Here is a 14,060-nt window from a genome sequence, read left to right on the forward strand (position 1 = left end):
GTTATTTAACACTTTGGCAGCCGCCGCCGCTAGATGTCGCTGCAACTGTCGGCAATTGTCTGTCACGAGATCTCTTCATTGTGGACTTTGCTGGCTTCGCTAGTGAATCACTGTGTTGGCCTGGTCGACGCGGCGGGAAAACTTGTCCAATTCACGACACCCGCTTTTGTTGCGGCTATAAAAAGTTATTAACTGTTTCGCTTTTTTTTTGCACCTCAATTGCAACCGTAGACAAGCGGCAGACACAAGCTTCGTAAAGAAGTCAAGCAAGTTAAAAATAGTCTTGAATAGAAGAATTGGTTGTTTTGGCTTTCGGATAATAGAAACCTACGAAGGTGATTGCTCCCTGCTAAACGGTAAATAGCCATATCATTTTTTGTGTTTAATAAGAATTTTTATTTGGGTCTTTACAGTTTTATTTATATTTACTTGCATATTCTGGGTCGAGTTGATTTTCATTTTTTGCGGTAATTGCTCTTCAAGAATCTATCGATCTGCGAGTGAATGTTGTAGTGAATGTAGAATGAAGACTTTATTTTTACCCCTAGAAATTCTAGTCAGAAGAATCTTTAATCTGTTTCGAACATTTCTTAACATCCAATTGGAGGAGAACTCACCCCTAAATGTGATACATCTACTCAACGCTAGATGGCTTTAAGCAATTTCAAAAACTCCAATTTTGCTGAAACTCTTTATCGTTACCATATTAGATAAACACTCACTCTTGACAATATTTTCATTGGAAAAGTTCCAACCCATAGACCAACTTCTGCATAACTGCACCTGACTTCAGACTTCACCCCGTCTCAACCACCACCATGCAATGTTCAAAAAGCAAAACTAATTACAATTGACAGGCAATTGTGTCAGTTTCCTGGCAGCAGCGACTACAACTCACTCAGTTGCTCAGCAAGTCAAGTCGAGTCACCAAGAGCAATTAGTTAAGCCAAAAGAACCCAGAGCCGCGGCTGAAAAGAAGGAGCAACTAGCGAATTGTGAACTATAATTAAACATTTGCTAATTACCCCAGCTGAAGTGCGGCCCCTAGTCGAAGTGGGGCGAAGGGGTGCCTCCTTTAAGATGCAATAAAGTGCAATACAAATGCAAGTTACAGACTGATAAAAAATGACAAAAGGCAAGTGAACAACATGCGAAATTATGGATATGCAAATGCACAGTAGATAAACTAAAAGCCAGCATATAGCTAAATATAATTTAAGCAACTAATTATAAAAGGGAATATAAATTTCGTATTTATATAAAAAATGTTTTTCCAGTGCATTTTAGCCCACGAGTGTCTGGTGGCACCCCCTGGGGTCAGCTAATTGAACGCTTTTGGTCCGATTGCAGTTGAGAACTCCATTTCGCCTTCACAGCTGGAGAGGTAGAAATATGGCATTGAATAGATAGATTTCAGCTGATTTATAGGGAAATTTGCATATGCCACAGTGCTGCAAAGCAATTGCTTGCTCCAGCTATGATTATGCCCCTCTGCTCCTTATATCCGCGCCCATGAATCCACGTTCGTTGTTTCAGTCTTTCGATTCGCAGACGTTCTGGCCTGTTTGAGCACTTAAGTGGTTTGTCTCCCACTGTCCACCCCCTCCTCCCCCATCTGCTTACTTTATCTGGCATTATTCCTCTATGAATATGCGTTAATTGAACTTTTGCCGAGACAAACTGTTATGCGCCTGCAGACATATGTTGAATCGACATCGCCGCTTTTTCCAAGACCAAGTCTCAATTACAAAGCTCGGTTCGGTTTGGCTCAGTTATGAAGGCAGCAGAAACAGCAACAAATATTTGCGTATCTTTTGTTGTTTTTTCGGTCTGTTGTGCAACTAATTAGTGCGCAATGCATTGCACCTGTTGCTATCTGTAATACACTGGGTTTTTGGCAGGGTATCTTAGGCTATCTGATAGAGTTGGATAGCAAATAATTATTAATTAAGTAATGATAACTACATATATAACAGAGTAATTAGTAATTCTTAATAATATTTTGTCTGACATTTTAATGTCCAATTAAGGGTATTTAGCCAGTCGATTATCTTTGCTCACCTTTGGCGCTCTTTTCGTGTTCCCTGCGATATTTTGAACCCCGGGAATGTATTTTGCATGCGATCGCCGCTTAGATGCCGTCGCTGATAATTATTTGTTGGTGTTCTGGCTGCAAGCTCGCTTGTTTTAGTAGCAATTTGCAGGGAAATATAATTTGTTGCCGTTGCTGTAGCACTTTTTTGTTTCGTATTCTACCAACAATTAATTATATGTTAATCGCAGTGCATGCTAATTACCCATCCCCCCACGCCCCCGCCGACAACTCGTTGGTAATTTAACCCTGACTGCGAATATGCGTGCGTTCTACAACGAAAATGCACTCGTTGCTGCCGCTGTGCATTCAATTGAAAAATTACAACTTTGGCTTATTTGCGTACATTTCGTGTTTTGATTGTTGCTGCCATTTAAAAATAATTTTCTCCATCATACGGGATAACTGTAGTGTATTAATTGCAAATCTTGGCCAGTAGTGTTCGTAAGTTTGTGGGTGGTAATTATAATGGGGAACGGAATCTGTGTTAGTAGGTATCATATGACATAAGGTAAGGTAGTTATCATTTGTTAAATTCAAAAAAACGCCGACTTATTAAGCAATAAACCCCTGGTGATGCCGACAGCTGAGATGATCTTTCTGGTTTACCCTTCAGCCCGGTGACATTTCTATGTTTTTTCAAACAATTTCAATGTCAATTTGTTTTTAATCAAAGCTTAGAGACAGCCTGGGATTTGTTGAAGAACTCGGCCTGTCCAAACGAATGTCAACTAAGAGTTAAGAAATTGTTTTTATTGTAGCTCGTTTAACGCTGTCAGCAGATCAGCGAGTGGTGCAAGGAGCCTCAAAACGGACTTGTTTAGCGGCTTTTGTTTCAAGCCCAGCAAATTTTTTTGCCTCTACCCCCCTCTGGAGTCTTTTTCGCTGCCGCTTTTGATTTTCTTAACTTTTGTTGCCGATTTTCGCATTATTATGAATGGATTGGTTGTATGGATTGGCTGAATGGACGGATGGATTGGCTAACTGCGATGGGATGGGAAGACAGCCAAAGAAATCATCATAACAAGACAAGAACAGAGCCGAGATTTCTGATCCTTGGCTTTGATCTTTAGCTGCCACATTTCAGCAGCGGTAGAGTTGAAAGCATTTTTCAATGATTTTTCGCTTTGTTTTTGCCTTCTTGGTTGATTTTTTCTTAGTCGGCTTGACTGTGGCACGCATGCCCAGTAAAACTGTAAAGCTAATTAGGGGGTTCTGCTGCCACAGCCAGTTAAAAAATTTATGAAGTGCAACGAGTTTCTTTTTTTTTTTTTTTTGCATAAAGATATGGAAATTTGTGGCAGAAAATATTGCGTGTTTAGCGGGGGAAAAAGTGCGAAAAACTAAAGCAACTAACAAAGCGAAATGGAAATATTTGAAATTTATATAGATGGTAAGAGCGAGGGGATTGTAATGAAATTCAAATAGTTTGCCGCTTTATTTCGATTTTGAAAAGTGCGCAAAAAATAATGAGTTTGGTTTTTGCAAATTGAAAATTACAGAAACTCATGTACATCGAAGCACATTCACACTCAAATATACGAGGCAAGTAAATTGCAATAATTGTACTAATTGTTATTGCAATTATTGCTGGCAATTACCATGACTAATGTGGGGCAAAATGTTTGTGCATATTGCGCGTACAAAGACAACCAGCTGAGTTCAAGACAGTTGAATGCTCCAAGAGCCTGAAGTCATGTGTTTCAGGCCATGTTAAGATAAAGTTAATCAACTTACTCTCGAAGAATGAAAACTCCTAACATGATTTATTTTGACATCCATTGACGATGAATTTGCTGATTTCCGAACCCAGTATATTAGCCATTTCTATGGCGGCCAGGACACCTGCATTTCCCTTTCATCCCCGACAATTGGCCATCATTTGATTTATGTACATGTGCACTTCCGTGTTCCCCATTTCCCAATTGCAGCATTGACCGACTGCCCCAGACAATCAAATAAAATCATACGCTCAATATACGTTCGTTCGTGTAGGAAGGAGAATGGGAACCAAAAACATCAAAAGGATGGGAATCATCTTGAGGGAAGGGTGCCCTTCCTGGATATTTATTCTGCCCCGAAATACAATTAAATTTCGTTTAATTTATGGATGGCACAGCAAGTGCCGGGAGCATACTATTGAAGGAAAATCCATTGCAAAAAAAAGATCAAAATAAAATAACACAAAATCAGAAGAAAACTCCCCCCAAGACAGGCGACTTGTTTACATTCCCACGTCCCAGAACGCACCTTGCTGCATATTCAAGGAGGAGAAATAATAAATAATAATGAGTGCCCATCAATAGGATAATGCGAAATGAGTTTCGGATCCTTTCGTCCTTCGTACACCTTCGAGCAATATGCGTTCAAGTGGAAGGCAATCGCAGTGAAAGTTGTCCTTGCATCCCAACTACCTGGTTTTGCAATTTTCCATGCGCTCGCAGGTGAGATTGCCTCATCCCACGATACGTTCCCAGACTTCTTAGGGCTGTTTTCCGGCTCAATCTTATGCAAAATCACCTTATGTGAAATTTGCATGGGAAAGTGTTTGTGCGGGTTCCTAAATGGGACATCTTTCAAGGGTATTGTTCTATGTACTTATTCATTGGCAGGAAAGTGCAATTTCATACAGACAGGTTGAAATGATCCGTGTATATAGAAAAGTGAATGAATGCACTTAAAAATACATAAATGATTAGAGAAATATATGAATATTTCTACTTATTTAAACAATTTATAAATATTGAAATTTTACTGTGTTTTAATATGCAAAGGTGAGGTAACTAAGTTTATAAACTATTATTTCCAACGTTATGAATCACAGCCACTCCCCTCTCGACAAACCCATAATTATTCACTTAGCACTTATCTAAGCTAAGCAAGTAAATTAAATGAATAAAGTTTTGCTCTGAAAAGAAAGAATTGCAGGAAAATGGAAACGTAAATTAAATTTTCCCCTTCATGTTGCAGGGCTCATTAATTTCGCTTGTTAACATTTTTAGCTAACAAATTTTTTGCCGGAGCATAGCCAGACGAAAATCATTTTCCAGCTTGCAAAACATCTGTTGAGGCATTTGCATGGCTTTCACTTTTGTGTGTGTTGGCATTGGAAAATGTGGAAATTTGTCGCAAATTACTTTCACTCCCGTATCGTGTTACAGGAGGAAGTCAGCGACGACAGCTCGAATTTGAATCGAATGTCACCAAAATCGAAATCCTTTCGCAGGACTCCCCCAAGTGAAAAGGGGGAAAATATGTGAAAATGTTTGCATGTCAAATTTAATTTCCAAACAAATAGAGCGACAGCAGCTGCGACCCGCAGAGGCCGCAATCCTTTGGCCCAAAAGTGAAAGGATCTCGAGGCAGGATATTCGATCGACGTCGATATGCGTGTGCCGAGCAGAACCGAACCGAACCGCCTTTAATGATGATAAATGCGATGCCCTTGCCATTGGAAGCTGCAAGTTCCGCCACATTTAGGCTGCGACGACAAAACATTCTCTGTTTTCAGCAAATACCAGCTCGACTCACTCGAAACAATTTTAAAAAGCGGGGTCCCCGTTCTCTAACCCTTGCAGGAGTCCCAGGATTGAATTACACAACGGGCACAATAACAAACAAGGCGCGCATGCGCAGCACGCTTGGCCAAAGGACTCGATCGAGAGGCGCATCCTTTCGCCCCGCACGCGCTGATTTCGATTTTCATTTTTTTTCGTGATGAGCACAATGATATCTCCTCCTGCCCATTCCACTTCATTCATTATTGCAGACACTTTTTTATTGGCCCTCGGCAGTTTCATAACTTTGTTTTTTTTTTGCTTATCATTCACTTTCATGCAAAATAGGGTTGAAAATGCATGTGTATATCGTTTTTGATTTTTTTGTTTTTGATTTTAGAGCCATGCCCACATTTTGTGTCAGCCCCCTTTCCACCCCTTTATTGCGCCATTGAGCAGCTGCCATTAAAAATCCCATTTACTTTGCGCGCTCAAAATTTTGGTAAAAAACAGCAAGTAATTGCCTGAAAAAATGTCAGGGTGCGAAAAAAAAATGAAAATCGAATCCGCTTAAGTGACATTTAACCTCTTGAAAGTGTTTCTGCCACAAATTTTGCACAATTTCGTAACGTATTTTTGTGAATCCTCAATAGAAAGGATTTTATTACCGCCAGCATCTAATGGAGTGTTTTCTTTGGTAACATTGATTTTAAATTGCGAAAAAATAAATAAAATACAGGAAAACCCATTAATATAATGCGAAAATATTGCGGCTTAGTGGCAGCGTGGGAATGGGTAAAAAATTATATTTTATTATATTTGAAAGATTTTCTTTTACTTTCCTAGAGTTTTTGATGGATAAATGCTGAGGCTACACGATTGAAAATTAAATTAAATTTCCTTTACACTTGCATGACTTCAAAAATATTCCCCTGTAGATTTAATTAATAATACACATTAAAAGAAAAATCAATTAAATTTCAATTAAACGCAAGTAAATGAGTGATTTCACAATTTTAAACATATCAACCTTAGCCTATAATTTCAACCGACTGCAATTGAAAAATCCTCTGCAATTATGGACTTGCAACACATTTTCACTTCATTCGCAGCGCTGCTTTGGCAAATTTAAATGCAATACAAATACAAATTAAATTAAATATATGCATTTAATATGAATTTACGCAATTTAGGAGCATTTATTTTTTGCGGCCCGCTGATGTTTGCTTTTATAATGCGCGTCTTGGGCCAAATAACTGCAATTACAAAACGCAAAAGCGCCGAAGACCGAGCGGGCGAAAGAGAGGCAAGACACGCGCGTCTCGAGCGGCTGCACATGCAAAGTGCGGAAGGGTGAAAGAGACGGAGCCTAAGAGGGGTGCCACAAGTGCCTGGCACGAAATTTATGCAAACAAGCAGCGAAGTGTAGAAAGGCGTGTAAAAAGCGGGGGCGTCAAAAGCGAGGACGATGGAGGGAGGGACGGTGGGGCGGCGGTACGAACGCACCGCAAATTAAAAGCGCTAATTGTGCTCAGTGTATGCAAAAAATGATATATGTACGCTGCGTTGCGTGCCAAAGGCGCATTAACCAGAGCGCGCCGTTATTTAAATAAGAGCGAAGCTCCTAAGAATTGCTGCCAGTGTAGCTTATGCACGGTTCAAATATTTGCTTACATGCTACATGCATTGGGCGGGATTGAAAAACAAAAGAGAAAACGAAAAGCATATGACAAAACAGAGCTCATAAAGTAGAACAAACCAAAAATAAATTTATATTTATAAAAAAAAATCAGAAGTTAAGACCAGTTCCTTTCATATAAGTACATTTATTTTTATTTGAACAATGTTATTCCCTTTTACCAAGATTCATATTTCATATGTGTATTTATGTTAAATGGTGTGTATATTATGCTCTATTTGCGATCCGAAACGTCCCTCCATTGGTTTCCGGCATAAAATTCTGATCTGATTTGAGGCTGTAGCAGGACAAACATAAAATCAAATTCGCTCAAAAGGCTGGAAAGCTCGAGACTTATTTTTCTTGAAAGGACGCGGCTGGAAGGAACCCTTGCGATAAGAACGAGACCTCTGAGAGCCATTCCGCATGGAACGAGTCTGGAAAGAACCAATCTGCGAGGAAAGATCCTCGATCTCAGGACGTCGGAAATTGCGTGTATTTCGTACGAGATGTAATTTCAATCGGCGTCCGTCCAAACGGACTCCGTGGAACTGCCTGATGATCTGGAAGGCATCTTCGCGAAATTTGAACGACAATTGAGCGGTGCCCAATGAGTTACCATTGCGATCATAGTGGACCAAAGCCTTCTCCACCAGGCCGTCTTGATTGAACAGCTCCATGATGTCGTCATCATCCACGCCGTAATCCAAATTGCAAACCATGACAAAAGTCGGTTTGCTTGGCGGCTTCAAAGCGTGTTCCTGTTTGAATTTGCTCTTCTGAATGAATGCAGTTCCGTTGCGGAACCTTTGAATTCCTCTTAGTCCACCTCCTGATTTTGGCTTCCTGATCGATCCTCCTTGAACTCGTCCATTTTTGGTATTAATAAACTTGTTTTTCTTAGATTGCATCATGATAATGTCGTCAAGACTCATTTCCATCTTATCAGACATGCTGCGGAATAGTACTGCGGATGCTTTGGATTGTGAATAGTAGAGAACAAAATCGTTAGTTACCAGGAATCCTATATTTTGTTGAGTGATCAAATCTTTAACAGACAATTCAGTCGCCTTCTTAAATGTATAAAAAAAGAGTAACATGACATATTAAAAAAAAAAACATAAAACTGTACTAGTAAAAGGTTTTGCTTAAGCAATCGGAAAGAGTACATGAAGATGGTGAGCAGGTTACCCACTGCGCTGTTTCAAATATACCTCCCGATATTATAATACCCTATAAAAAGTCGCAAAAGAAGAAGCAATAAATTCACGTTTCGCATAAACAAAAGAGCAAAAGTCGCAACAATAATCACTTTGGCCATTGTGCTGCCGTTTTGTTTCGCTTATTTTTGGTGCGTAGCCAAGTGATCACAATGCTGTAGTGATCATCATTTCCCGATTCTCCAGATTTGCCATTGTGTGGAATCGGGTTCTTCATCATTTTCCCGGCCAGTGTTACAGTTACACTCTGTGTGCCGAAATACGCAGCGGGTGTGTTGCAGTTGCCATGGGACAAAAGCCAAATTGCACTTGGTTAGGTGCAACGCATCTCAACGCATTGTCCTTTGCGCAATGTGCAGTTCCCACGACGATGCTGCGTCGTCAGCTCCTGTTTGGCTGCGGCATAGGGTATCCTTGTGGACCCCAGCAACACCTCCTTTGATTCCCGAGTTACACCTGGCCTTGCGGTGGTGGAAGCGAGATGGATGGACATCGATCTCGGGCAGGTCTCTGCGGCGATAGCTGCTCAATTAAAATCCATGGCTAGCTGACAGAAATTTATGACCGTAGGAGGATCCTTTTCTCGGTGCTGCCACTTCCTCGTAATTGTGCAATTGAAATGCGCTGTCAAACGGTAAAAAATCTAATAATTTCAGCGTCTTTGTCTTCGTCCGCCTAATGCTGCAATTCGTTTGTAGTCGCAGTTATCCTTATTAAATCCCTGTCGGCTTGTCCTCTGAAGTTCACCTTTTCCTAAAATATTCAGGTTGCGCAACAGGCGGAGATTTGTTTGCCGAAGCGAGAAATAAATCCTAAATACTTTGCGATAAAAAACGGGATGGCAGTGAGTTCTTGGAAATGAGAAAGGAAAGCGATATGCACTAATACTATCACTGTTGTGGGTTACTTAAGATTTATCTTTGTGGTAAGCCCCATTTATAAAGATTGCAAAAATCGAAGATTAAAGGATTTTAGATGATTTTGCACACTGTACTGGTATACCTAGTATACAAACTAGCATTTCACAGTCTAATGATTGAGAACTTAAACTAATTCTAAGATTTTCAATACTTTATATATTCTTTAGAAAGTGTACCTTCCCCTGTTTAAAGTATCACACATTCCTGCACATTTAGGCTTTCCTTTTTATAATACCCAACCCCCCTACAAGAACTTTCACACTTCAAACCCATCCATGTGACTCATTTTTTAGTGGCATTCCTAAACACACAAAAAATACCCGGGAACAGGACTCAATGAACACATGATGGCTATGTCCTGCCGTTATTTCAAGCATCAGTTACCCGGAGACATTTCAACGCCTTGCGATGAAAATATTTTTCATATTTCCCCGCACTTCTTTTTTTTTTTTTTGGCCCACATGCGAAGTTGAGACTCTTCAGCCAATGAAATGTGCCCGGTTGGTTGCTTTTTTAAGAGTCCCCCCTCCGGCTACCCCCCACTGCCCCCTCTCTGCTCCAGCAGACAGGGCAATATGACGTTATCAGCATAATTTCAGGAGTGTGCGTATTGGCCCATCAACCCTCAGGGGGAAATATTAAAATGAAGTCAGCCCGCCCGTTTTTTATGTAAATCAACCCCTTTTTTTATGGCCCACCAGAGAGAGAGGAGCTTATTCAAATGCCACAGGGGTTGAGTCATAAAAAAAGGGTTGCTGTGATTCCATAACGATGGACTTATGTAAATGCCGGAAGTCAACCCTTTCATAGACAGCGATTTGTGCTCGTGATTGGTTATTCGGCAGTAATTTGAATATATAAGACAACAAAATGGTGTTTCTTAGTAGTATGATCAAGTGATATATAAAAATAAGTTAGGTGGTGCTTTAAATTACATTGTTATTCATCAACTACAAAAATATGAACTTTATAGTATACCTTTAATTCCCTTTTGCAAAAAACGATTAGTAGACGGTGCCCAGAATATGTTTTTTTTTTATAAAAACTGCTGCTTAGTAAAGTAAAATTGTTGAAAATCTTTTTAACACCAATTTAACCATGCTACACCGTTCCTCTTTGCAGTTGGCAACTTTAAATTCGAGCCAGGCCAACAACTTGCCACGCCGGCGAATGAAGCTGTCCTAACGAGTTCCGAGGAGGACAAAGATGAAACTTTGACTGCTGTTGACACAAATATGCGCGATGTCAGCGCAAATCACAGCAGCTCCTTTCTTTCGTCCTCGCCCGCCTCCTCGACTCTGGTGTCCTGCCACTCCCCCACGCCGCCACTGCCGCTCCTTGCGGACCAGGACGAGGGAACGCGGAGGATGCGGGACAAGAAGCTAACGCTCGAATTGAAGTTGCAATCGTGTGATGAATATGTTGAGCAGCCAAAGGATAAAGGAGCCGAACGGCTGCAGCCAGCTCAGATTGCCAACGACAATGCTCTGTCGCCTCTGCATTTGAAACTGGAGGAGCAGGACGAGCAGGATGAGCAGGAGGAGCAGGAGCAGGCGGAGGCAAAGGATAAGGTCCTGGAACTGACCGGAGCAGCAGTTGCGCTCTATGGCCACTTGAACAATGCCAGCAAGGATGTGCGAGATTTAGAGCAGTGTCTGAAATTGCAGGACCCAAATGGTGAGTAGCAAAGAACTATTGCGATGGAAATTGAAGTTAAGAAGGTTTTCAAGAAATACAGCGATATTACATTTTAGTATCCCCTTCAGCTAGGGCAAATCGCTTTATAAATTATTACAATCATCGAAATGTCGCATAGTATCTAATTACGTATGGTATAAGAAATCGTAAAAAGTTAATAATTCATTTTGCATGCAAAGACGTTAAGCCCCGCATTTCAAAAACCTAAATATCTTTACCTTTTGTATATGTCATTACCCTAAACAAATACTTTATTAGGCAACTGTCCTCTGCACAAATCAGACATAAGGGCATGCAAAAAGATATTCATTTTTTACCTTAAAACTCGTGGGAAACTTCCGCAAAGTAGGACCCAAGAAAAAATTCACAAGCAGAGTACCTTGAATTGTGTTTTTTTTTTAGAGAAAACGGCGCAAAATAAATCAAAACCGTTAGCAACCACAATCGGAGATCTAGGTATACTCAAAATAGTAAGGAAATGAAAGAACGCAATTAAGGAAACTCGCTATAAAACTCCCGAAAAAACGAAGCGCAGAGAAAGTTTCCTAACTACCCCTAAGTAAACGAGAAGGAAACCCAAATTTTCATGCTAAAAATTGCATAAAAAAGCGGAAAAAAGTACACTTTTGGGGGTAGGTAAACGCCTCGCATATGCATATACATCTCAGGACTCCCGTACTCACTACCTGAGGGTCCTGCCAATGTATGTCCTTCCTTCTCTGGGGTGTCAAATACCAGCAAAGTACCGTAGCATGTTCCTTACCATTGCCATTGTTTAGCCTCGCTCTATCGTGTGTTTTTTAAGGAATATTTTCTTATCGAGGTAGGCAGACAACGCAATTGATTTCTGTTCTTTTCCAACAAAAAAAAAAGGAAAAACAGACCGAGATTTTCGGTGAGGACATAAATAAGAATCAAAGAATGTCATTGAATGTCATCCTTCGACGTCGATGATTCGGTGCTTCATCATGTTACCCAAAACAATGGCAAAGTCTGAATTGAAGTTGCCATCGGAGATATGTAAAAAACCTTAGGGGATTGCGATGCTAAGTATCATGAATAATTTTGCGCCAAGAACGGAGACTGCAGCAGCTTTTCCATTTCCCTCCTCATTTTCCGAGTAGCTACCCTGTTCAGTCCAACCCCAAGTTATTTCGAGTTCAAATTTCCTATAATTTCAAGCAAAATTGTGAGCGGATTTCTGGAGATGCTAAGCTGTCGATTAGAACGAGGGTCAAATTAAATTAACGCACACTCTCCCACTGAACTGGGGTGAGATTTTCAGTGCAGTTTATATTTGCTGAAAGGGTGCAGAAATATAATCCACAAGGGCAGATGAATTTTAAAAATACATTTAACATTTAAAATATTGCAAGACATTAACTTCATATACTTTCCTCTTGAATAATAAGTGTTGGCAACCAATGTTATGTAATCTTCATCTTATATGGTATGATATATACCTAAACTATAAAATGTTTTAGTGCTAGATAAAACTTTCTTTTTACTCCAAATTCAGTTTCCTCTTCCCATTAATCAATGCACTGAAATCTAAAAATCAGGAAACCCACAAGAACAAGCCCCAAAAAAGGGAGATCTCACTAAAATTCAAACACATGCCAACGTGTTTGCTGGTCGAAAGAACTTTACGACTTCATTAGACATTTCACTTTTCATTATTTTCTCAAACAATTTACCAAGTACCCTCCAAATGGGTACGAAAATTCCCTTTCCTTTCCTTTTTTCTTTTTTAATATTTTCCGGCTGCCCCAATAAAAATTTTGTTTGCCCGTCTCAACTCTTCTGGACTTTTTGCCTTTTTTTATGATCTTTGCCTACATTGACTTAAGTAATTCTCGGCAACGTATTTCCTTTTACGATAGTCCGCAAGGACGCTCCGCAGCCATAGGTGTGAGTGCGAAAGGGTGAAGCAGTGTGGCGCGAAAGAGAGAAAGATAGCGGGCGAGCCGACAAATAGTTTTGATATTTTTTATGGACACGCACAGTAGGCCACATTGCTGCAGCTAGAGTTAACGCAAATAAAAAAGTCAAACGGTCAGTAAGTCAAAAACAGCTAAAAATCAACTGATGTACTATATGATACCCTGGAAAGACTGCTCAGAAATACCACGAAAAGCGTTATTTTATATGAAAGTGTTGATACACTTAAAACCCCCAATTTAATTAAAATTTATTTCTTTACTTGAAGTTTCTTTTTAGTGAGATATGTATATGACCAATATTATTGTTTTAATTTGAAACTTAAAGATTATACATTGAAATGGGTTCATTAAGCCCAAACCACTCTAAAAAAACACTCTACAGGGCATTCCAGAAATCCTTTTTTTAACAACTCTTCGCGAACGTGAGAGAGCGGATGACCAGTAGTCAAAGTGGTTCAATGCCTTTTGGGCTAATTAACATGTAGAGCCAGGATGCTGGCCAACAAACCGATTTTCCGACTGCCCGACTGACTCGAACGACTTGGAAACCTGGGATCTCAAACGTAACGAATGTTTTTTATGATTTACGTGGAAATCAAGCCAGTTTGTGTCGTAAAAAGATGGCTAGGATCGCGAAGTCCTTCAGACCCGAGGAAAATTAAATCGTACTAGGCCGAAACCTAGGTGGCTATCATTGATGAAAGCGTGAAACGCTTGTCAGGACCCGGTCACTGATTCCACTGATTTCGTGTCCTCTTCCTATCCTACACATTTATTTTCGTCTTACCTGTTTGTTATTTTCAACTTTTTATGACTTTGTAACAATTTTTTATGATTTTTTTTCCATAACAAAGCGATGTACGCATAAAAAATATATGCGTACATTGTACATCGTTCAGGTAGTTGGGCTAGTTTTTTATATGGGAAAGATTTTGTTACTCTCGCCTTGAAAATTTGACTTTTTCATTATAATTCGTTTGTCTTCGCAGTTCTCGGGAACATAAAAAGCATT

At 40.0% G+C, this 14,060-nt stretch overlaps 2 protein-coding genes across 2 annotated transcripts in view; one reads left to right on the forward strand and one right to left on the reverse strand.

The window, feature by feature from the left end:
• Positions 1–14,060, forward strand: part of LOC117146529 (protein nubbin) — a 40,264-nt gene that overhangs the window by 15,258 nt on the left and 10,946 nt on the right. Inside the window, exon 3 of the mRNA XM_033312802.1 lies at positions 10,530–11,084. Coding sequence (XP_033168693.1) covers positions 10,530–11,084 — 555 coding nt within the window. The remainder of the gene's footprint in view (positions 1–10,529; positions 11,085–14,060) is intronic.
• On the reverse strand, positions 7,416–8,358 carry LOC117146540 (THO complex subunit 4-B). The gene is made up of 2 exons (XM_033312826.1): positions 8,284–8,358; positions 7,416–8,221 (listed from the first exon to the last, which is right to left on the reverse strand). Exon 2 carries the CDS (start codon positions 8,218–8,220, stop codon positions 7,588–7,590), a length of 633 nt encoding a protein of 210 aa, XP_033168717.1. The 5' UTR covers position 8,221; positions 8,284–8,358; the 3' UTR covers positions 7,416–7,587.

The sequence above is a fragment of the Drosophila mauritiana genome, chromosome 2L (assembly GCF_004382145.1).
Source record: "Drosophila mauritiana strain mau12 chromosome 2L, ASM438214v1, whole genome shotgun sequence".
Taxonomy (NCBI): domain Eukaryota; kingdom Metazoa; phylum Arthropoda; class Insecta; order Diptera; family Drosophilidae; genus Drosophila; species Drosophila mauritiana.

What these genes read in the sequence shown, in the direction of transcription:
- LOC117146540 (XM_033312826.1), bottom strand. Translation starts at nt 8,220, where the DNA reads ATGTCTGATAAGATGGAAATGAGTCTTGACGACATTATCATGATGCAA.